Source organism: Pezoporus occidentalis, unplaced genomic scaffold (genome assembly GCF_034315485.1).
Source record: "Pezoporus occidentalis ecotype Australia unplaced genomic scaffold, CSIRO_AGI_Poc_V1 ctg54, whole genome shotgun sequence".
Classification (NCBI taxonomy): domain Eukaryota; kingdom Metazoa; phylum Chordata; class Aves; order Psittaciformes; family Psittacidae; genus Pezoporus; species Pezoporus occidentalis.
Genome location: NW_026915877.1, coordinates 4,460,837 through 4,484,196, shown reverse-complemented (window position 1 = coordinate 4,484,196; position 23,360 = coordinate 4,460,837). Strand labels below are relative to the sequence as shown.

Here is a 23,360-nt window from a genome sequence, read left to right as displayed (position 1 = left end):
CGGCCCCGGCGAAAGCGGCTCGCCTGCGGACACGGACTCACCACCACGCACTGAAAGTTGACAAAGGAGCCAGGGTTCAAGTTGGGGGGGTTAGGGGGTGAGGGCTGCTCCTGGCAGGCTCCGCACTGAGATCGGCAGCGCTGGGACTCGTCCCACCCGGGGATCCTCCGGTCGCACTCCCCTTACCTGCGGCGCGATGCTGAGCCCCGCAGCGGCGCCCCTGGCCCCGCGCTCAGCAGCGCCGCCGCCCGCCCAGGGCAGAGCCCGGGGCCACCACCCTCCTCCTCCTCATGGCCGCCCAGGCGAGGTGCGGTGCGGCGGGACAGCGGCCCCCGGGAGCGGCGGGGGCTGCGCTGGGTTCGGCTCCGCACCGCCGCCTCGCCGGGTCGGTGGCCGCGCGTCAGCCGCCGCCTCTCCTCCTCCGGCGCACCGCCCAATGGCTGCGGCGGCGCGGGCAGCGCCCGGCTCCCGCGATACTTGGGGCCCGGGCCGGCGGAGCGACGCGGTGGGTGTTCTCCCAGCGGGCGCGGAGCCTCCTTAGCTCGGTGGGGAGAGTTAGGCAGGTGCGGGAGGCTCCCTGGCTCACAAATAGCGGCTACCGGGAGGGGGCGGGAGGCGGAGAGGGGCGCTGGAGCACATGTATCTCTCCATTCTCCAGGTAAATTTCAGAGGAAGCTTCTGCCGCCTCCCCCAGGGAGTCTGTACATCCTCGCATGGGAGTGCTTGCTTGCACGTACGGCTGGGGTGGCTTTTCAGATCATCACGCGCAGATCTTGCAGGCCCCATCTCTCATCTCAAAAGTGGCAGTACGTCTTCAGCGTTGGCTGAAATGCTGTTACTTTTGTAAGGGGAAATCTCACTTACTGGAAGGGGAAAGCAAAAGATAAAATCTCTCCATCCGATTTACATGAGTAGCCAGGCAAAGATTACGTTGACATTAACTTTTTTCGCAGTTCTGTGTTTTGATCCAGGAGCCGATCTTGGAACACTCCTTTCCCCTCCTGCTGGCTGTGTGTGACCAGACGTGACTTGCAACATTTTACTATCAGTTAAATAATATCGTTTTGACACTGAAAACTTAACTGTGTAAACTAACTGCCTTGATAGAAGGATGAGAAACCTCTTGGCACTTTTTGTTTCTTGTTCCCCTTACAAAATAATAAAAGCATTTTTCAGTATGCTCTAAAATTAACATTTAAATGAATGATTTGATGGCCTTTGTTTCTCTTCTCAAAACCTACCAAAAGATTGCTCAGAATTTTGAAACATCTCTTTGGGGAGCCGAGTCAGTTCAGCATGTATGATACATACGCTGTAAAGTGTTGAATGATTTCTTAAGGTATACTCGAGATAAGCACTCAGTGCTGGAGTGCCAGACTGGAAATCCCTATTATGTGCCTCTGAGGATAATCATGTCAATTTCTCTGCATTGCAGCTTTCATACCTCTAACCTCACTTGGGCATTGTAAGCATTAATTGCTTCCTGTAAAGTGTGTTAGGACACAGACATGGATGTTGCCTGTATATGTTCAAAGTATTCTTTCTCTGTTCATTTTTCATACTAGCAGGAGGGTGTTTGCTTGAAGTAGGAAAACATGAATTATCATGGTAGAAGAAAATAACAATCCACAGACTTTGGCACCCTTAAAGCAATCCTCCCCCTCAAAAACAATAAATACAAAAGAAATACCGAAGTTCCATGACTGTATTATTCATTCAGTCCTGACACCGTGTTGGATTCTGGGCGATGCCACCTGTTTGAAAGAGCATTGTAAAAATAGTCCAGAGAGGTTTTGTCACATGGAAGGACATTTTTCACCACCTGACTACTCATATGCACTGTCATAAAGCAGAAACATTCACTTGTTACTCCAATTTTCTTTTTAGTTCATACAATAGACAACTGCTATCTTTATTCATGAAGATAACCAACCTCCAAATGTTACTAGGATACTTCCTTTCAACAGTACAACTGCACAGGTCTTTCAACAAGCGTATAAAAGATGTTTTCTGTGTCAAAAAGATTTTATGCTTCATTTTCCCCTAGTTGTTTAGGGCTCAATTCTTCTGTAATAGCAGTTATTTCCTCTCTGCGTACCAAGATTTCTGTCTTTGTCATTGTCTTTGTCCCGGAGTTAAAGATGTTGATCCAGATGATTTCAGTGCAATTGGGGCAAATTAAGCAACTCTGCTTCACTCATGTCAGTGGTTCTGCAGTAACCTATCTAGTTTGTCTGCTATTATTCTCTGGTTTTCTTATCCTTTAATATATCATGGCCAAATGATACATAAAGCCAAGGAAACACTTATTTCTCCAAACTTACCTTATGCTCCAAACTTACCTAAATGCTTACTTACAAAGCATTAGCGTCCTTTTTAGAATAATGTAATCCTGACAATTGAAGGATGAAATACAAAGCCATAGAGATACAAGAATGAATAAAACATGCAAGGGTAGATATACAAACTGTAAATGTGTGACTTGTGTAACGCTGTGGTGTTTGCACCAAAGCATCTGTTTTGTAACTTGCTGTAGGTGGGCTGTATGCTGGTAACCATGACAAAAGGAATCCCATTTTTCAGGAAAAAAGCCCCAACATAATGCTACATAAAACCAACATAATAGTAAAGGGCACATAGGAGAAAAATGGACATACTTGGTTGAGTCAAAGGCAGTGATCTGGAGTGGGTGCTTGGAAAACAGTGTAAGAAATAGCAAAAATATAAAATCATTCTTCTCTCAGCAATCTGTGTTTTCAGCAATTAGCAGCGTGGAACTCCCGGTGTGGAGGCTGAATTCAGACCATTGCATTTAACATCTATTTATAGATTGTTTATGAATTTCTCGTAGTTACATCTATTTTAATCTGTTTTGACTTTTGGTTTCAACAACAGCTTGAGCCGTAGAGTTCCAAGATTAATTATACATTTTGTATAAAAATACCTCAACTTCACCACATGAGTGGTATACTGGTTCCTTGATATTCACACTGGGTGGTCTTCCACTCCTGTGTTCTGAGAAATGGTGAACAATCATTTTTAATATACTTCTTTATGATGTCTGGGAATTCATAGGCCCCAGACCTTCTTTTCCCTTAGCCTTTACAGGTAGAAGGAAAATCGCTGTAGTTTTCCTATGCAAAAGCCATTCTACATCTTCACTTGTCCTCATCTTTCCCTCTTTTTTTTTTCATTTTGTGCTTTGTTTCTTTTTTTCCTATTAGAACTTCCCTTTTTCCCTCCCAGAGAAAATAGGAATATAGACTATCCCTTTGCTTTCCCACCATCAGTAAGTATCACAGTCAGTGATACTTACTGGTTATCAGTAGGTCAATACTACTGGTTATCAGTAGGTCGATGTTGTGACCTGCATAAGCTCATGCTTGCTAAGCTTTTACAGGCAGGAGCTGAAGACTGCTTAAATAGAACCAGCGCTTTTTCCTGGCAAGTACATTCAGATATTGTGTTGCATTATTTAAAATGTATATCATGTGGTGCCAAAAAAGTATTCCTAGGTTTACTGGAATACCTACCATGACCTTCCCACCAATCTGTCATGCCAGAAGGTAACCTTTATCCTTCTGGCAGGTGAGGTTGGAGAAAAAAATAATGTATATGTATTTCCTATAACAGATCCTTTGACTTGTGTATTATCATATGCAGAAAGGAAAACAAAGCTGAAGGAAGAAGCCGATTTGTTTTCATCTGAATTTTACATCAATAATTACACAAAACATAGAACTCTTTCCTACCACCTAATAGAAATAAAATGGGCTGATAGATAACAGACTGACAGTTATTGCATGTCTAGTGCCTTTCAGTGTAATTCATTTATTCTTTCTTAAGTAATAACAGCCTATACTGTGCTACTTACTCAATTTTATTGCTTTGGCTATATTACCCTTTCAAATGCAGAACCACAGGTAAACCAAATGTAACTATTCATCAAACCCATGAAATATCATTTATAACATTAAAGCACTCACAGCTAATGCATCAGTTAATCCCATTCATCCTCTGATGGAGCCTTCCTGTAGGACAACACAACCTGGGTTTACCATTTGAAAAGAAATTGGATAACCTTTGAGATAAATTTTCCTGCCCTGTATGAGAAGGTTGGAATACCCTTGCATTTAAATACTTCACACCCTGTACTCCCTTTATGTCTTTAACACAAATATTAGAGCTTTGTTAAAGTAGGGTATGACACGTAGTCCACTCATCTGATATAGCAGGTGTGTGTAAAGATAAATTACATACATTTGGCAGTAGTTCAGTTACTCCAGACTTTAGTTTCTTCAGGACTCTTAGATAAATGTCATCAGGGCTTTGTGATTTAATTTCCTTTCTTCTTGCGCATCTTAGTAACTACCTGTGTCTTGCCTCCCTTATTTATGAAGGGTATAAACCTCAGGCTGCGTCTTTCTAGTCCTGTCTTTCTAGAATAATTTACCTCTGCATCTTTTGTTCATTAAAGAATAGAATATATTTACCTGGTAATGGAAGCAAAGTAAAGGCATTAGCATTAATACTGCCCCATTTAGATACATCGGTTTTCTTCAGATTTAAAAAGATGAGTGAATGCCGTAAAGATGGAAAAGAGACATAGAACTGAGTCTAAAACTTCGTGCTGAATTTAAGCCTCTTTCTACAGCTATGGACCCAGAAAGAATCTCACATTTCTGTAAATTCTGTTTCTGGGCCACTGAGAAGTCAGTGTTGGAATGCCCCAGGGTCAATAGTTACTTGGGGAACCAACCTGTGCTGGAGAAGGTGAAGAGTGTTTCTTCTCATGGTTTCTCTGAACGCAATAGCCTGCTATTCGGCTAGGTGCCTACTGGAACCAGCACTCTGATCTCTGCTCAGTACCAGGTAGTGACAGTAAAAAAAATATTCCAGAATTCTTGAGGGAGAGGATGATCAAAAGAATGCAGCTGCTTTTGGATATAAAGCACTTGCTATGTAAGAAAATATTTGGGAAAATCCTTTTTTGGTCTGAATTCAAAACACCATTATCCAGATGCATCTATATTGGGCATTGCCAGAGAATTAATTTTGTCATCAACCTATTTCTTCATGTTTGATAAAATTTCATTTCAGAAATGAAGGATTTATAGCTTACTTTTCCTCAGTGCACATTATCATTTATATAACTGACAGCTTCAGTTGTTAAAAGCAGTACATGAGTTTTTTTCCAATAAAGGGCTCACATCTTTCTGACATTTATTGCAAGTTTATTACTTCTATACCCTTCTCAGTGAAGCTGTTTCGTTCATTGTGGGAGTGTCGGAAGTACAGATTTTTCATTACCTGTGACTTATCATTAATTTTAGGCCAGAAGTGGTTTCATTTTGACTGGTGGTTAAAAACAGGAATGGCATAAAAACACGTGAAGGCAATTAAGTTAAGAAAACTCATTTGTGAAGAACAGGGAAAGTTAAGGTACAGATTTTTTTCCCAGGTGCTATGTGTGCCTTCTCCAGGTGGAGAGAAGGCGTGTTAATCACTCTTTTGACTTATTTTAGAATAAAAATCACTGCCTAGAAGATTGAGTGAACTGGTTATACAATACAAGAATTTTTTAATTCTGTATCCCCATCATGGTTATTAAGACAGCAGAGTCCTTACCTGAGTGATTAATTGAGAAGCATCCTTTGTCCAAAGTAGATAGTAAATCAAATTCTAAAGACATTTCTGTCTTTAGCACACACATGCTAAAATTGGACCATGTATTTACCTGTGGAGGAAGAAGTCAGTCCATGCCAGTTAGTCTCAGTGCCAGAGGATGGTCCTTGGCAAGTTTAATGTCCTAATACAAATGAAGACTTAACAAGACTTCCTCCAGGTCCTAAATTCATGGAAAGATCTGCAGAAATCAGTGTACATTCCTGCTTTGGCTGGGGGACCATAGTTGCAAGACTACCCCTTAGATCAAGGAGCTGAGGCAGTTTAATATTTTTTCCCCTCATGCAGGACAGGATCTGGTCCACTGTCTAGAAATGTGTCAAATTTCCATATTTGTAATACTTGCTTCTGTTTCTTGATAATGTTTTAGGTGTCAGATAAAGAATAACATCTGCCATCTTGCCAAACCTCAATAAAATTTTGATCACATCTGCTCTAATCATTTCTTCTAGCTTGTTTACAGTAAAACTTACATGATAAATGAAGATATCATTACAGTAAAACTCTATTTTCTTTGTCAAGATAATTAATCTTTTCAAACAATCTCTTTTTTTTTAAATTAAAACTTGTGTTACTACTATTATCCTACCAATTGTTCGGTGTTTTTTCCTCAGTCTGGGCTTCCAATCTTCATCTGCATGAAGGGCAAATTGCACTCCAAAATCTTATATAGAAACAATGCTTTATGAATACTGGAAGTCATATAGCTTTCTTACTAGGAATAAAAAGTGTCTTGAATTCACACCATAAAACTGCCTTTGGGATTTCAGCACATGTTCTCTTGGAAACCTCAGAGGCATTGATCAGAGAGATTACTGTCTTTTTGGTTTCAACTCAGAGGAAAAATAATGTTTTGCAAACTCAATTAGAGTTCTTGAAAATAAAGTAAAACCGTTAGAAATGCCAGTCTTGAGTAGAAATCATGAAATGATAACAGGAATTTGATCTAGCTCTGTGCAAGTCATGCTTGAAACAACTTGTAAGCCACAGGAGAAATAATTCACACTGGGAGAAGGGAGGCTGGCAAACCCAAGCACACCCAAGTTCCGGCTCCTACAGCTCTGTATTGTAGGAGGTGGTGTGTTCCCAGGCTGAGGAGGTGGTAAGTTAGTTCTCCACTGCAGCCAGAGGGGCACAGAGGTCTCAACACCCTGCTTTCACATGCTGCTGCTGCATGCAGGAGTGTCATGCTGCATGATGGATTTGCTCAGCATAGGGGTGGCATGGTGTGCTGCATCCCCCCCATGTTCCCAGGCATGCCTACAGTGGACAGTAGTTTCACACCATTTTCAGTGAGCAGGCCTGGGTTCACGTCCCTGCCCTGAAGGCTGTTGAAAGGGAGAAAATGAAACATTGACTGGTGGCAGACCTAAGACCCAACTATTCGCAGCATCACCCCAGGTTTGGCCCAATTAATACTTAATGATTCCTCACAAAATGCTGTGGCTTTAATAGAGTCCTTCCTGCCTCATTAACCAACAGTTGCCCAAGCTCTCACAGGAAATGGGAGCTGTGGGTTGAAGTTCTCTTAGCAGAGAAAGAAATTAAATCCAAGTCCTGACATCCTGTATGGGCACCACAGCCACAGAGCTGAGACTATGCCAGTGACACCACCTCTCCCTGCCAAGGGCACACCACCAGACACTTAATGAAACTTGCAGCAAATTCTCCACTGTATCAGGTATAAGCATGTTAGTATGTGCTAACCATTGTATTCTTAATCTCATAATTTCTAATTTCATGAGACAAATATTCATGGAGTGTGATTTGAGAGAACTACAGCAATATTTTAATCAGAATTATTCACCTGAAGTAGCTGTTAGATATTTATGGCATTAATTCAGGCTTAATGGCTTTCTGCCTAGAGGAATCTTTCATTTTAATAACACATAGATCACATCCAAGGGTGACCTCTTTCATATTTGGAAAACAGATACTCTGATGCAGTGTTTTCTGGGGGTTAGTTTTGCTTCTGTCAGGAGCTGCTGCTTCATTTTAAATGAGCTATCACATTTTCACATATGTAATAGTGGCCAACAATCTTTTTGGCTCAAAAGTAAACCACAAAGGTTCTTACTTAGAAATAAATGAACAGTCATTACCCATTGTGGTGTAAACTCGGTGTCTCACAACACATTTGCATTTAGTCCTTTTAACTGCAGAAGGGTTTGGCCTTGGTACTTACAACAATTACAGAAGTATTACTTGTGAAGAAATAAAGTGTGCTATAAAAGGAGAAGCTAGATTTCCCTTTGTAAGTACTCTTTCCAAATGTTTTCCTGAGGCATCACCCAAATGTCATTTATATTACTTGCAGAATTTCCCTTCTTAAAAATGCATTCATTTGGTTTAATTTTGCAAGGCTTTGTATGAATCCATCTGAAACCATGGAGTGCATTGAAATCTTGATGGGGTGGGAGAATGCCACCCACACCTTAGACAAGCAGCTGATGTGCTGTAGTCAGCCTCCATGTAACATTCAAACCTGGAAGTGGCTTAATTGCCTCCTTTGGTGCTGCTGTCAAAATTCCGTTTGTGACAGAATGTACTAGGTTGCTCTCAACACTTAACTTCTTCCTACCTTAGCTAAGGTTTATAACTCCACCAAATGAAAGAGCGTAGCTTTCTCCCACATCTCTGCATACACTGTAAAGCGCAATGTCTTCGTTCACAGGTTCACTCATACTGAAGCAGCACATAGCTAAGAATGAGTTAAATTTCAAGTATAGCAATGTACTGTGGGTTAAAATAAATCCTGAGTCTGCATAATTCAAGCATTTAAAATGCTGAGTTCTGTGACAGTGCTAATTCGCAAACAGCTGCCCAATTCTAAGATTATTTCTTTCAGACTTTCTAACAGAATTATGAGTGCTCTAGTGCTGAAAGAGAAAACCTTTCTAATTAAGTTCACACACAACAGGGTGTGTTGTTTACAGCAAGTAATTGGTTCATTTCAGAATTTTTCCTCCTATTCATTAATTCATTAGCCAGAGAACAGTTTCAACATATTGACATCATCTGATACTGTTCTTTTTTATGTGAGCATAAAGCAGCATATGAATTGTTTACAGACTTTGGCTTATTAGGACAGCTTGAGAGAATTTGAAGCCACAAACTGAATAGCTGCAGTATCCCTAGACGTGTAGCTTGCATTCTACTAACTACTCCTGATGGAGTTAAAAAAATGCAAAAAACAGCCAGCAGGATAGGAGCCAGGCTGTACCCAGCACCAGGAAAAGCTGCTGTAATTCTAGGGAGTGCATTTAGGTAGAAGGTGAATGTACTGTCATGGAGTCAATCCAAACTTTATGCATCTGTTGGGTTTTGTGGCAAAAGAGGGCTTTGAGGTGTTCTTCCTTACCTCTGGTATCAGCGCCATCAATATTTTCCTTCCTGCAGTCACTAGACTCCCACTACAGTCAATTAATGCTGGCCGTGACTGTTTTCTTGATCAGTTCTGATTTGAAAGAACACTGCTTGCATCTGAACTCAAAATATGATTTCCTATTGCAAACTGTAACATTACTCATTCATTTTTAATGCTTTTTGTCAATTTGTCTTTCTGGGGGGAGACAGCATATACATTTCTACATGCAGAAGCAAAATAACACAATCTGATCTCATCACCCAACGCTTACCAAAATGAAAATGCTAGCAGAGGAAGTTCTCTCAAATGCCTCTGAATATGTAAAAGATAATTTAATATTTAATTTCCCATCATCTTTGCAAGCCTTTTGCATCACATGTATCCTATTGTCAGATTCCTTCTCCTCTCTGCAGATGTTCTGTCAGTTACAAGAACATTGCATGTTATGACAGAAATTTATGAAGACTTCTTCCACAATATCATTCCTTATTTGATTTTTGAGATTAGCATTTCACACCATGTCCTTCTAACTGCACTCTTTTGCCAGGCCTTGAAGGCTATAGACATTTTCTCTTTTTTTCTCAATACTCTTTTTTTCTTAAAAAAAGGAAAATATTATTTGTGATACCTCTGATTTTCTTATTTCATATCTCTGAAAAAGAATTATCACTTGAGAAATGTGTTTATTTGACAGAAAATTATCCCAAGTCCTCTTTGAATTTCATTGTGGTGTTTTCTTTCGCTGCCCGGCTTCTGAAGATTTTGGTTTTGCTCGGATGCTGAAGTAGATAATTCATTAAAATACACCACCTTAGTTGTACCAAACATCTAAGTTTCTCTCTTTGTCTTCTTTCGTTTTTCAGGTGTATTCTTCCTTATGTCTGCATAGTTTGACAACAGCATCTACATTTTATTTCTGCTACCCTTTTTTTATTCTATGGCTGCATGATTTTCACACAAACACTTAAAATCATCTGTTAAGTGACAGGTGGCTTAGTGACCATAGTGACCCGAGTAAGCTTTTAACACACTGACGGTGGTAGGATTTTTAACTGCTACACTCAGGAGGTTTGTAATGCTATTCCTTCTTTCTTGTTTCAGGTTTTAGGCATATCACAGGAACCAGGTCAAGAAATGAACAAGGCTGAATTTGTGAGGCTGTGGCATTAAAACCCTCCACTTCCCTAGGCCTTTAAGGAAGTTTGCTGAAATTTCAGCTGTCAGGAGGTAGGGAATTAAGATTATAGATTTTCTCTTGGGTTAGAAGTACAGAGTAAGGTTCTAGCATTATATTCCCATTCTCACACAGGAATGACACTGAGTGTGGTACCAGTGCTCTATATTATTTATATCGTTAAATTCACACATTCTGTAAAAGCTGTTTGATGCTTCATATTGCTCTAGAATAGCATATGTAGGCTATTGATCTTCTATCAATGAAACTGTCATCAGGAGCTCATTGTAGCTGGTGGCTCCAAACCACCTAGAGCTAGCATAGAACTGCAAAGTGCAGTTGCAACACAGCTTCAATTCTTATTTTCAGTCACCGACATAAGATGATGGCAAACCCGCTCACCTGTGTATAAAGAAAGGAGATCACAAACAAAGCAGACTGATGTCGTCCTTATTTTTCAAGGAAGAGTAGGCAACATATTATTCAATAAAGTAATTCTATACACTGAGTCCAGCAGAATCTACTTTACTGAAGAACTCCTGTAGATCTCTTCAGCATGGTATCCTGAGCAAAATCTATTGAAGCTGGTGGGTTTTGACTGTTCGAATTGAGTCTGGTGGAAGTTATTCATGAAATAAAAGCCTAACAATTAAAGACAAACCAGTGGATATCTGGTAGAAATGTTTCATTTACTTTAAGGTGAAGACATAAGTAGATAGATTCTACTGAGTTAATATCACCAGGGTATGATTTTGAAGAAAAAGAATAAAACGGTGCTTCACCATAGAATCATACAACCCCTGAATGGCTTGGGTTGGAACTATCACCTAGTTCCAACCCCCCTGCCACAGGCAGGGACACCTTCCACTAGACCAGGTTGCTCAAAGCCCCACCCAACCTGGCCTTGAACGCTTCCAGGGATGGGGCAGCTACAGCTCCTCTGGGCAACCTGTGCCAGGGCCTCACCACCCCCCAGGGAAGAACTTCTTTCTAACATTTAATCTAAACCTCCCCTGTGTCAGTTCAAAGCCATTCCCCCTTGTCCTATCCCTACAAGCCCTTGTAAAAAGCCCCTCTGCAGCTTTTATGTTGCCCCCTTTAGGCACTGGAAGCTACTCTAAGGTCTCTTCAGAGCCTTTTTTTCTCCAGGCTGGACAAGCCCAGCTCTCTCAGCCTGCCTCCACAGGAGAGGTGCTCCAGCCCTCAGAGTATCTCTGTGGCCTCCTTTAGACCTGCTCCAATAGGTCCATGCCCTTATGTTGGGGGCCCTAGAGCTGAGCACATTACTGTAGGGGGTTATGCTATGTTATCCAAGGAAACCGTTTTAATCTGATGTCTCTGATCCTTTACCAGACAGGAGAAAGGAGAAATAGGAGAATTAAAAATGTGTCTTGAAATGCAAATCAGTAATCGTGACTGGTGCATTCTTTTTTTCACATTTTATAGATGTTTTCATTTAAAAAATAAACATCATTAAATTATGCAAACATTAACTGCAGTGTATGTCTATCAAATCACTCAATTTCTCCGTTTCCTGCTTTAACCACAGCTGTACTGTTAAATGTGTTCTGGACAGAGCTGAAGAAACCAGTCATTAACACAATACCTGTGGGTTCATAATGGTGTAGCTTATCCTGCCTAATAACTTTGTAAGGCTTCTATTATACAAGAATAATTCAGTCTGCACTAGCTCCATCCTTATTTCAGTATTCAAAGAAAGAAAAGAATAAATCAGCACACCACTTCCAACGCAAGTAAAGACATTGATAGACAGCCCATATGAAGTCTGTTCTTGTAAAATTACTAAAAGCACTTGTTTTATGGTTGTAGTAGGCTGCTTCTCCATTGTGCACCTCTGTGCACAAGTTCTTAGAGAATTGTTATCGTTTTAGCTTGTGGTACAGAGCTCTTTAGAGCTATTGATGCCAACTCAGGAATTTGTGTCACACTTTACAAGTATACCACCTTGCAGAAGCCTACGTTGTCCTGAAATCAATAGTTTAGGCTTCTAAGTCACTTAATGTTTTTGTTAAGTAACCCCAGTCCTAGCAATTGGCCATATGAACATGTTCATAAAAATTCTGGGAAAATCACACAGGAGAAAATAAGAATTTTTCTTGCTAAGATGAAACACAACAAGACAGACAATGTTGATCAACAAACAAGATGTTGAACATGCAGCTGCTGTTTGCTGTGCTACAGACAAAACATGCTCACCATCAGCAAAGCCTGGACAGCTGCACCACCAGAAGTTTCCCAGATGCAGAATAGCTAAGTGGTTAAAAACCCAAGTGTTTCAAAAAGCCTACTGTAGCACATTGTGCAGAGAACTCTTCTGTAGCTGTATGTACAGGTTCACAGAAGCTAATAATAGCATAATGAAGTTACTATCCTCTGGCTTGTTCCACAGCCACAGAGAAGGGTACTTAGTCCTCAGCAAGCAAATCAGGACAGCCTGCTCCAGAGCCCTCGCTGGAGGAGCCTCTCAGATGACTTACAGGGATCTTTGGCAGCTGTTCTGTGAGGGTGAGGCTAACTTTAACCTTTAGAATATCCATGAGGGGGAAATATCACAGGGGTCAAACAGGATAGGCATGATATTACTGTAGATGCAAAGCGAGAATAAATGAATAAATGCAAGGACCTCTTGCTGAAATAGCTCTGCTAGTTCCTTTTGATCTGGCAGTTAAACATTCAGTAAGTACCCTGAATTATCCACAATAAATTCTTTCATTTCTATGACTCTTTTCTATAATATGGTTCTGAGTTTTAATTTAAATTTTATTTTCATTCTGTTTTCTCATATGCACACCTACTGAAAAGTAAAACTTCTTTTCACTTTTCTTGAATCCGACTGAAGTCCTTAACTCCTTTTCATCTCCTGAACTACTCACTTGTGCAAAACAAAGACTCTAAAGACTGTTCTCAGTCATGTGAACAGATATGAGCACTCGTACGAAGCAGCTGGCAGGCAGCATACTGTATGTGTATTGGAATATGTAAGCTGGAATGTCATTGAGTTCCATTTATAAGTAATTATTTGTTCACCCAAATATCTGGAGCAATCTTTCCTTGAGATCATCACCCTCACAAAAGATTTTACTTAGTCATTTGTGAAAATTAATGTTAAAGGTAAATATTACAAATATCTTCAACAGTTTTTAAGAGGGTCTCCTCTTAGTTTCAGATTTCCACCCATAAATAAGATCATTGTCTTAATTGACAGAAAGAGTGTGCCAGTCACCAACAGTGTTGTAGGAAAAGACTTATTACAGACTTCATATACTAGTTCTAGCTATTTAATGTATAACTATTTTTGCAATGCTATACCAAGCTTGTAATGGATTTTCACATCTTAATGTCTATTTAATCAGGAGACAAAGAAGCAACTGATTCGTTAAAGAAGCTATGATGTCATTACTGAGTCTAATGTAATGTTTTAATAGTACAGCAATAAACTTTCCAGGTTTGTTTCTGAAATTTTTCCGAGTGTTTACTGTTTATACAAAAGACCTCAGTAAAAATGGTACTAGTAAAAAAAAAACAAAAACCAAAACCCCCAAAAACCACACACACCACAAAAAAACAAACCTCAAACCATCCGATTTACTTGCAGAGCTTAGAGATTATTATGTCATAGCACAAGAGATGTGGCAACTGATAGTTTTTAGTTTCAAAGCTGTGTAAGTAATAAACTTCAGTAGTTAAAACCTAGGATGTAACAGATAAGTAAGAGAATGCAAAGATCAGTCAAAGGTATAAAAACTTTCAGGAGCAGGCAAGTTGCAAGCAAGGTAAGGGATAGGCTTAGCTGCAAGGGTATAAAAAATAATTTTCTAGAATAAAGTATCTCAAAAAGCTTAAGTATGTATCTGTACAGTTTATTAATTATAGCAGAAACCTGAGAAATTTATTTAAATTTAACAGAGATAGACAATTGCAATCAGAGAAGTGGCAAAAGTGAAAAAAGCAGAGGTCAGATCAAACCAGCCAAATTGAAGTGCTACGTAACTTCATGGCCAAGTAATATTTTTCTAAGAGATCTGCAAGAACCCATGGAACTACAAATAAAAGTCTGGTAATATAGTCTGAAACATAAATTTAATGTTGTAAAACAGCTAAGCTTTATACTTGGAAGTCACTGACTAAATCATCTTGTTTATATCAAATAGTTCTCTTTAAAACATTTATAGAACATCTATACTCTTTAGGTGCTTAAGTAAGCAAAACAATTTAGAATCATAGAATATCTCGAGTTGGAAGGGACAATGAGGAGAATGGCAGCCCAAATGCAGTTGATAAATACCTCATGTTTGAAAAGTATAGCCTGAACACTGATGAAACCTAAAGTAGTATTCTCAGACGAAAGACCTGGATGCTGTTGTGCACAGGTCTCTGAAATAGTCCATAGTAATACTTAGCATTACTGTGACACACAATATTAAATCTTTAAAAATGCAACAGATGTAGCAGAATGATCAGGTGTAGACAGTACAAGAAGAAAAATGGAATGTTCAGACACAATGAACTGTTTAGCCTAAAGCTTGTATCACGTCTAAGGAGGCATGTTTTAAATGTATATATAATAGACAGGCAGGTATCGTCCCTTGGTACCTGTGCTGTTCTCATCTCTTAAACAAAGACCAACAACATTTTTAAAGAAGGAACAACATGTGAAAGATGTTCTGCAAAACCTGCAGAATGAATGTGAAAAAATGATGTGTTTAATCACTTTTCACATTTTGCAGTGTTCACCTAATACAAAACTAAGTGTTGTCCAAATCTTGAATCATGCTTCAAAAACTGGTGCTTACTAAGGAGTGATTAGTAATTAGTTTGGCTTGTCTCCAACTATAAACAAACTCTTCAGATTTTGCCTTTCCTCGATATAAATATCAACTCAGTGGAAATGTTAACATACCCAAAACTCAGTTAAGATTATCATCTACTATCCAAACTAGAGAATTTGTTTCCTTCATCTTCGAACCGAGGGTATTAGTCATCTATTCTAGTTAACAATTAAAACAGAGCTTACAGAAATATGATTATCAAGCATGGCAACCATATTTTATCAGGGATTGTCTTAGGTTGTAGAGAATATGAACAAGCCCTAGGAATAAAATTTACACAAAAGATACTGGATAAGCAATGAGTTTACCTACTTGGTTTACCCATAATTTCTCAGAAATGTTGATAGCTCTCAGACTAGTCTTTACTTTCTGTGCCTTGCTGGAGAGCACAAATGCTTACAAATTGCTTCCTTTATGCCTATGGCATGTTTCTTGTTTATATGTTCAGCCTGTTATGTTTGTCTAAAATACTTGTGCTCCAGCATATTCTAGCATCATGACTGCAGTGCCACAGTTATGGCTGAGAAGGCAGTTAATTCTGTTTTCAGGAGCTTAACATCATCTAAACAAATTACATTGTGGGCACAGATTTCTGTGCCTGTTCTAAACCCATAATGAGCTACCTGTTGTCTCCAAATTCTGCCACAACTGGGATGGCTCAGAAATTTTTATTCCCCAGATTTTAAAAATATTTATGGAAATAACTGTCAGCATACATAATTTTTAATTATTTGGAATTAAAGCATCTTTAATTTTCCATTGCCATAAAATACAAGAAAAGCAATACTGCAGATGCGAAGCAGTGTAGATGCTGATTTCATTTAAGTATACAACATACTGCTAAAAAACGAATAAATTGATCGCTAAGAGTTTACTTCACATACTGTGGACAGTAAGCTGTTCTAAATCACCTTGGAGTTACTCTGGTTTTTTACAATTCTGTAACAGTATATGCTTTTTTATAGCACACTAATGAACATCTTCAAATACGTATCTATCAATTTCAATAAATCAGAAATTTTCAGACCACCACAAGAATTTGGGGATACTGCACACTAATGAATGTTTTCTAAAACTAAGTAGAAAAAAGTCTTGCAGCTTCAGATCATCTTGGCATGTAGCACAAAAAAAACATATCATACAAGGTCTGTTCCTTATCACAGTAATTTATGCAATCACCCCAATGCCACCACAGTAGTAACTGATCCTGAAGATATCGCAATGACAGTTGAAACATGTATCCAGGCTACATAACCGTTAACTTATGCCTATGCAGAAGCCCATGAAGTCATATTTGTATCACTGAAATAGGACCCAGGCATATGAACAGAAAAAACAAACAACAAAAAACCTATTTAAGGTTATCCATATCTAATACACACATGCACAAAGGGGAGCACAGGTATGTGTATATAGGCACATAAAATGAGAAATTCATTTGGTTTAAAATGGTAATGCCAAAGCCAAAATCAAGTTAAGAACACAAAAAATATATCCCAGAAGTTTTCACTGAATTCCTGGAATTCTTCATCATTTTTCTCAAAATGTCAACTTTGAACATAGAATTAAATCTTTAAAATGAGAGGCACGTTTACGTGTTTTCCTTGAGTCATCTTGATAGATGTTAATACCATCCCTAATATTACAAGATGTACAAATGGCACCCACTTGATAGAGATCAAAATGCTAGAAACCACTCTCCAGTTTTCCCATTGCAGTTTTTATGCAGGGATTCATAGGGACAGAGAGCAGAATGCCACAGACCTTCTGCCATCCCATGCAATTTCTCATTTTTTCCCCAGAGTTACCATAGGTACCTTCTGTCTTGAAGATAGAAAACTGGGCAAAATGGTCATGTTAGCCTAAGAGTGGAGAGTAAGTGGATAGTAATATCTCCAGCTACTAAGCAGTCACAGAGAAACCAATACTTGGAATGTCCTTAGAGCAGATGGGGATACTTACTGTTATGAAAAATGAGCTTTTAGGACTGTTGGCCAAAAAAGCATGGTATATAAAGTTAAATTAACACACACCAAAAAACTTCAATCTAGTTTCATGTAAAAAAAAATTAAAAAAAAAAAATAAATCACACAGTCACCAAATGTGAATGATCTTATGTTTGACCCCATAGGTTATTCTGGTTCCATCTGTGACAGTCCTGCACCAAAATGTGTTGCAAACCCAGTCAGATCTACTTCCCTTAAGCAAAAGCAGTAAATTTTGCTTAACTTGAACTATCAATGAGATATAAACAAAAGAGGAATTAAAGGTTGGTTGGATGCAGCCTGAAAGGAGAAAGAAAATCAGGAGTAAACATTTTCATAAAGATATGAGGCAAACTGAACTATAGGTAAGAGTGGTAACAAGGAAAAGAAATAGAAGGGAAAAAAAAAAAAAAGACACACTCTCTGTAGAGGGAGAGATAACTGGCCACTAGAGAGAAACAGCACTGGGGAAGAAGGTGGCAAAGACAAGTGAATGCAAAAAAACCCCATCTGATCATCCCAAAATGTGCCTTATCAGCCAGAGACAGAAAGCCTGTCTTTAGTAAATAAACTCAAATCACAGTAGGAGATAAATCCCCAAACACCTAACCTAGATAGGAAACCTGAATTGAACATGAACATGAAGGAGTCAAAACAGAAAGCAACAATAAAGATGAGGAAGAATTCTGCTGATCATTTCTTCTGGCATTGCTATAGCTGAAGTTTTATCAGTCTGCATAAGCCTGGCCATGTCAAAGAGAAACAGAGTGAGACAGATTGATATGTATAGATAGATTCCAAAGATCATAGAATCAGTGAGGATGGAAGACCCTTGAGATCAAGTACAATCTTAATAAACCATTTCATATGTATCTTCTTGACAGAACACAGTTTCATCAAGTGGAATGCATCAATCATGAGATACCAAGGCAGATAATCTGCATCGTGTTACGAGTAGTGCAAGTCACATACTGGGTGTACCTTTTGTGACATAACTAAAACACATAGTCAGCAGGTGATGGAGGGAAGCATGAGACGGACAAACAAACAGCCTCACCACATCATAGGACATGCTGGCCTTTGGCATGGGAACATGGGAAAACTTAGGAAAAATTTGAATTTTGGACAGGAGAGTTCAGTGCCACCCCTTATACTAACAGTGTTACAAACACAATCCCAAAGTGGATGACCAAAAAAAAACCAGCATAAGTACTTCTCACCTTCCTTCCCAAATACAATACAGACAAAGTAGCATAGAGCATGACTAGAAAGGGTGAATTAATAAGCAGGAGTGAAACATCTGAACCAGGAAACATATCATCAGAGGAGACAGAGCCAAGCTGAACAAAGGCTGAAGCAATTATCAAAATGCCAGGGCCACACAGCAAGCAAAAGCTGTAAGGATTTCTAAACTTGGTGGATAGTTAAAAGGAGTGCTGCAGTTTTCTTGGAAGCCTTGTCCTTTGGGACAGCTGTCCTGGGATTAGAGAGCAGCATTCAGGAAGGAGACTTTCAAGCAAATGAGAAGTTCAAACTCATTTTCTTTGCCTGGATTCAAACTACAGCCCAGCTGGCATATGTTATTTCAAGCAGAGGCTTGGGAACTGCAGCCACCCTACATCGTCTCCCCAGGTGGGCAACCCAAGCCATCACACAGGGCTTTGGCACTAGCTGAGGAGAAGGAAGGTGATGCAAATTAGCCACCACCGTCTTTAATAAAGATGTGTGTTAAAATACATGTGCTGTGGGTTTATAGCAAGCAGGCAGTGCTAGCTTCAGCTGTAGGAATTTGGAGCATGTAAATCCATGGTAAGTACTTTGTGGGAGCAGAGGGTGCTTCTCAGCCCTTGGCAGTGTTAGGAAGCAGCTTGGCCTCAGTCTAATTGCACATCAGGAGAAGACAAGCAAGACTTGGCCACGCTGCCTAGTAGCCTTTTTCCACAGGTGGACAACACACGGATGTCTGCAAGGAAATAAGAGCACACAGCGTGCAAAGCCAATGGGTAGTATGTAAAGCATTCTCCTACTATGCATCAAAAAAAAAAAGTATTTGTAAAGTAAGTCACCTTTTTTTCCACATTCCTTGCCCTCTCTATGGTCTAGGAGATGGACTTGAGTAAAATAATGTTGCTTTGCTTGGGAAATGGATACTTCTATAAAAATGAATGGTTCAGAGAAGTTATAATGCAAATAAATTTTTTTGCAGTGGCTTAGAAAAATCCATTAGCTAAATATTTCTACTGCTTCTATTTTATAACCCATAAGCCATATTCTTACTAAAGAAACTATAAATTATTACATGAAGTGCAATTACAGAGTGTAGTGTTTGGGATGCTGATTTGTGATCAGTTAAACTGGGCAATTCATCCTTCTACAGGACAACCCAAACAATAATGGTAAAAACCTAACAGCTTTCAACTATCACATATTTCTCAGAGGAATGAATAATGCTTGAGATGCTCTTCTGCAAGATCAACAGAGCCACTTAAATCAGACTGAATCTCTCAGCTAGGAAAGCAGAGGTTCCCTCAAATCCCATCACTTTTTACTGAAGTCAAAGGAGTTCTCTGAATATTGAGCACTAAAGCCATAAAACGTTAAAGATGTACCTTTCCATGAACTCACATCTACGTTAAAAATTGAAACGATTCAGATCTCACTTTGATTTATAAGAGTTATTTGACAACGAGTGCTATAAACTTGGCTACCAAGATAATCTATTAAAGCAAAGATTTGGTTAATGTCACTTACCTGAACTCTTGTGGGGAGGCTCCAGGGAAGGGTTTGCAGGTTCTGAACCATGCCCACATGCATCAGTGAGAAGAGCTTTTTAAAAAAAATATATTCAGAATATATATGAAGTACCTTGTATTTATGAATGCTAGCACAAAGCAAGTTTGAGATCTGTAACTTTGAGCTGTTTGTTTTATAATAAAACTTTGTAAAAGTGCTTTAAAAAATGCAAATTCTTGCAAGAATGAAAAAGAAACAGATTACACAGATTCTTTTTCTCATTAAGCCAGAGCAAACCTGTTCAATATTTAGCAAAACTCTGACAGTTTTGAAATTACTAGTTTTTCTTGGAAACAGATGCATAGGAAAACCCTTTTCAGGCAATGAGGTACTAGAGGTTGCTTGAATAGATTCACGATGCAGCAAGTAATTTTGAACAAATAAGTCCATTCACATCCTAGGAGGAGACCTGCATTTGCCAGACCTGTTTTTTTGCCATGCATCATTTGACCCAATTCAGCAGTACATAGGAACTGCTCCTCACCACTTCCACAGCAGTAAGAAGCTTAACTGCAAAGCTCAATGCGCTGGATGTTAAAAACCTTCACAGCCTGCCTTCCTGAAGTGCCTCCACAAGATCTTCCTCTGCTGCGGGCACCCTCTTCCCCAAGAGCCTGAGCAGGGTGCTAACTATCCACTGCTGTAGCTCAATGCACATGTCTCTCAACATTGTTGCTACATGAAAGCTTCACTGAGACAGCGTGCTACTTCTAGAGTCAAGCTCCCCTGGTAAAAGACCACTTGCACTAAACTTGCCTTGCCAGCGATCCTTGGAAACCGTCTACTTGGAGACTGCTCAAGTGCCAGTCCAGGGGAGTTAATCCATCTCCTCTTCCCATTCTTCCCATCTCACTGAGGACCACTTCAGCTCCTCACCCTAAAGCTCCCATGGCCTGTGTGCTGCCATGCCTCAATATAGCATGGAAATGCTTATTGTCAAGCCCCTGAGGCCATAGGCTCCAGCCAACTGTGAGGTGCCATCCATGCTGGGTCAAGTATGTGTCTGAGCACTGAAACCCCCCCAAGCAGCTATCCATAGCAACTAATTGTGCTGCCTTGTTAACAAGAGCAAAAAGTTGGATTTATGTGAGCCAGTGAAATAACTGTTATATTAGTATTAAGTTTCATTAATCTAGATATAAAAAGTAGCTATAACAACATCAAAAGTCTTTTTACCTTGGCAGGTTTGTTTGTTGGGACTTTTTTTAATGGAACATTATAAAAAAATGATCCAAAGAGAGTTGTATTCAGTAGCAAATTTATAAATGAAAGCATATATCGCATGTCATAGAAATGACTTCTCTCATTTACTGATCTACATAAAGCTAAATGTTTGTTTTGATAATTGGCCTTTGCACAAAAAAGGCATTAAGTCAGCAGTGGTGAATTATTTATGAGGCCTACTTTAATGTGATTTTTCTCTGAGGGCTTTAAAAAAAAAAAAAAGATAGAAACAAAACCATCAGAGATCTATGGGGCCATTTTTCCTTCTCATTTTTATCCACTGTGCTCCCAGGCATTAGCCTCCAACCACACCAGTTTGGGACACAAATGTCATTGGTGGTGCTGGGAAGGGGCTCCCCCCAGTGGGAAAATAAATTTCGTGCTATCCTTGAAAACCTGATGCAGAGCCTTGCATGAAACTGTGACCCTCTGGTTCTCCAGGAGAAAAACGAAGGCTTTTAAGATGATGGGAAACTTCTTGGTCATAGCCATAGCGCAGCAACTGGCTAGAAGACACTGGGCTGATGCTGACGCTTATCCTCCTTCCTGGCACCTTCACTGCTGCTGCTTCATGGCATCCAATATTTAAAATTGGCTATTACTCTGCAATGAGCTTGTTCTCTGAGCCATAACCAAGTTAAAATTACTGTTGCCAAGCATAAACACATTTGTGAAGCTGTGCACAAGTCTTCCGCACCCAGGTACTGCATGCAAAACCAAAAAAAAGGTGAAAGGCAAAGAGATGCAGTGTAGTTACCACCTGAGAACTGAGACAGAGTTCTCCAGTTCTGTCTCTTCTAAAGGAAGAATCTGGGGTTTATGGCAGTGGGGAGAAGAAGCAGCAGAAGGGGTGTGGGGAAGAGCAGGAGAAAGGGAAGCAGAGTGACTGAAGTTTGTGAATTAAATATTTTTTTAATTGTGTTGGTTTATACCAGGCCAGGCAGGTGTTTGGCAGGCAGTAACACCATTTCTGGTGAAAGGCTGCCAATGGCAGGACACCAAGGTTGCAGGATTTGGACCCCAAGTGCAGCCTGACCTATTCCCTCTGTTCTTGAAAGCACACTGCCGCAGTGATGCACAGTGCCTTTCCAACTCTTCATCAGGCCTGCAAATCTTGGAAAAACTCAGAACTAGCCCAGTATTTATCAGAAGTCAATGAAGCGTGGTTTTGTAGGCTCCAGTTTCTCATTGCTGCATGCCTGGCTCTGCTCTCCAATTATTTATTTTATTTTTGCAATGTTTGTAGTGACATGGGTGTATTTTTGTGATTTGAGTTGTTTGGCTTTGCAGTACTATTTTTTCCTTGCTTTTATCCTTGATTCTGTGCATGTAGCCAGCATTGCATGACTGTTTTGATAAAATACTGGAAAAGCCATGAAATTACCTGTGCATTCAGGACACGCTTTGTTCCAAACAAAACTTACATAATTCTTTAGAAGTACAGATGAGTAGTTTATGGTACTTACTATACAAGTCCTGTATGGACAGAACTCCTCTCAGCTGTATGTACAAATAACTGTAAGAATTTTGAAGAACATAAAACAAAGATCAATGTTTTGCTGGAATTGGAGCCCACCAGGAAACAGAAAAAAAAACCAACAATACACACCCCGACACTGGAGTTTGCCAAATAACCTTCCCGTTCACCTTTTTGCAAGAAAATGCAATCTTAACCTCAGGAGCTGCCGTGCAAAGAGCAGCTGCGCAAAGCTTCAAAATGCTTAATGAAAAATGACAATTGGATTAATACATAGCAATGTTAAACAATGAAGTTTTTCATATGCAAGCCAAAAGGGCTTGAGCTGCTGCAAGCATGCCATATTGGTTTGAAAAATGATAGCAAGTAGCAGAGCCTATTTTAAAGTCAACCTTTGAAGTGACTCTTAATAAAAATACATTTTTAATGTTAATTAAGAAGATGAAATAGCTCAGACTATTCATTCTCTGGCTCCAAAGGCTTGTTCAGAGAGCTGCAGTTATTCACATAATTAAAATTTAGGTTATATTCTGTCACGTGTGTCCTTCCTCATATATGAATTTAAAAATCTAAAATACCTGTTCACTGTCTGAGTGTCCATATCAAATAAATCACTTGTCCCTCGTTTATTTTCAGGTATGCAGGTGAAGCATATCATAGGCTGGGATTTGGACCAAGAAGGGAGGCAGCAGCCAAGGCAGAAAACCTCAGTGGCGCTGGGGAATCCTGAGCCCATGCCATGCACTGCTAAAGCTGCCCATGGACAGCATATCCATGCCCAGCTACACAGAACACCCATTGTGTT

The 23,360-nt window shown here is 39.6% G+C and overlaps 2 protein-coding genes across 7 annotated transcripts in view; one reads left to right on the top strand and one right to left on the bottom strand.

The window, feature by feature from the left end:
* GALNT13 (polypeptide N-acetylgalactosaminyltransferase 13) overlaps positions 1–388 on the bottom strand; it is a 152,447-nt gene extending 152,059 nt beyond the window's left edge. For 2 of the 4 annotated variants that reach the window (XM_062637807.1, XM_062637809.1), the window contains exon 1: positions 187–387. The gene's annotated coding sequence lies outside the window, so the exon portion shown is untranslated. Of the gene's footprint in view, positions 1–186 lie in introns of all 4 variants that reach the window. The other 2 variants (XM_062637803.1, XM_062637808.1) reach the window with 2 other exon arrangements.
* LOC134173624 (uncharacterized) lies at positions 197–23,321 on the top strand. 3 transcript variants are annotated; one of them, XM_062637821.1, is made up of 3 exons: positions 197–505; positions 10,154–10,279; positions 23,192–23,321. In XM_062637821.1, the coding sequence occupies exons 1-2, from the start codon at positions 197–199 to the stop codon at positions 10,220–10,222; spliced, it is 378 nt and encodes a 125-aa protein (XP_062493805.1). In that variant the 3' UTR covers positions 10,223–10,279; positions 23,192–23,321. The 3 variants fall into 3 exon arrangements, 2 of the variants coding, with proteins under 2 accessions (XP_062493805.1, XP_062493806.1); XM_062637822.1 differs by lacking the exon at positions 23,192–23,321 and adding an exon at positions 12,637–12,818; XR_009968318.1 differs by lacking the exon at positions 197–505 and adding an exon at positions 525–658.
* The last annotated feature ends 39 nt before the right edge of the window (positions 23,322–23,360 follow it).

What these genes read in the sequence shown, in the direction of transcription:
- LOC134173624 (XM_062637821.1), top strand. Translation starts at nt 197, where the DNA reads ATGCTGAGCCCCGCAGCGGCGCCCCTGGCCCCGCGCTCAGCAGCGCCG. An exon ending in CGGGCCGGCGGAGCGACGCG is followed by an intron (nt 506 to 10,153) that starts GTGGGTGTTCTC and finishes TTCTTGTTTCAG; the next exon opens with GTTTTAGGCATATCACAGGA.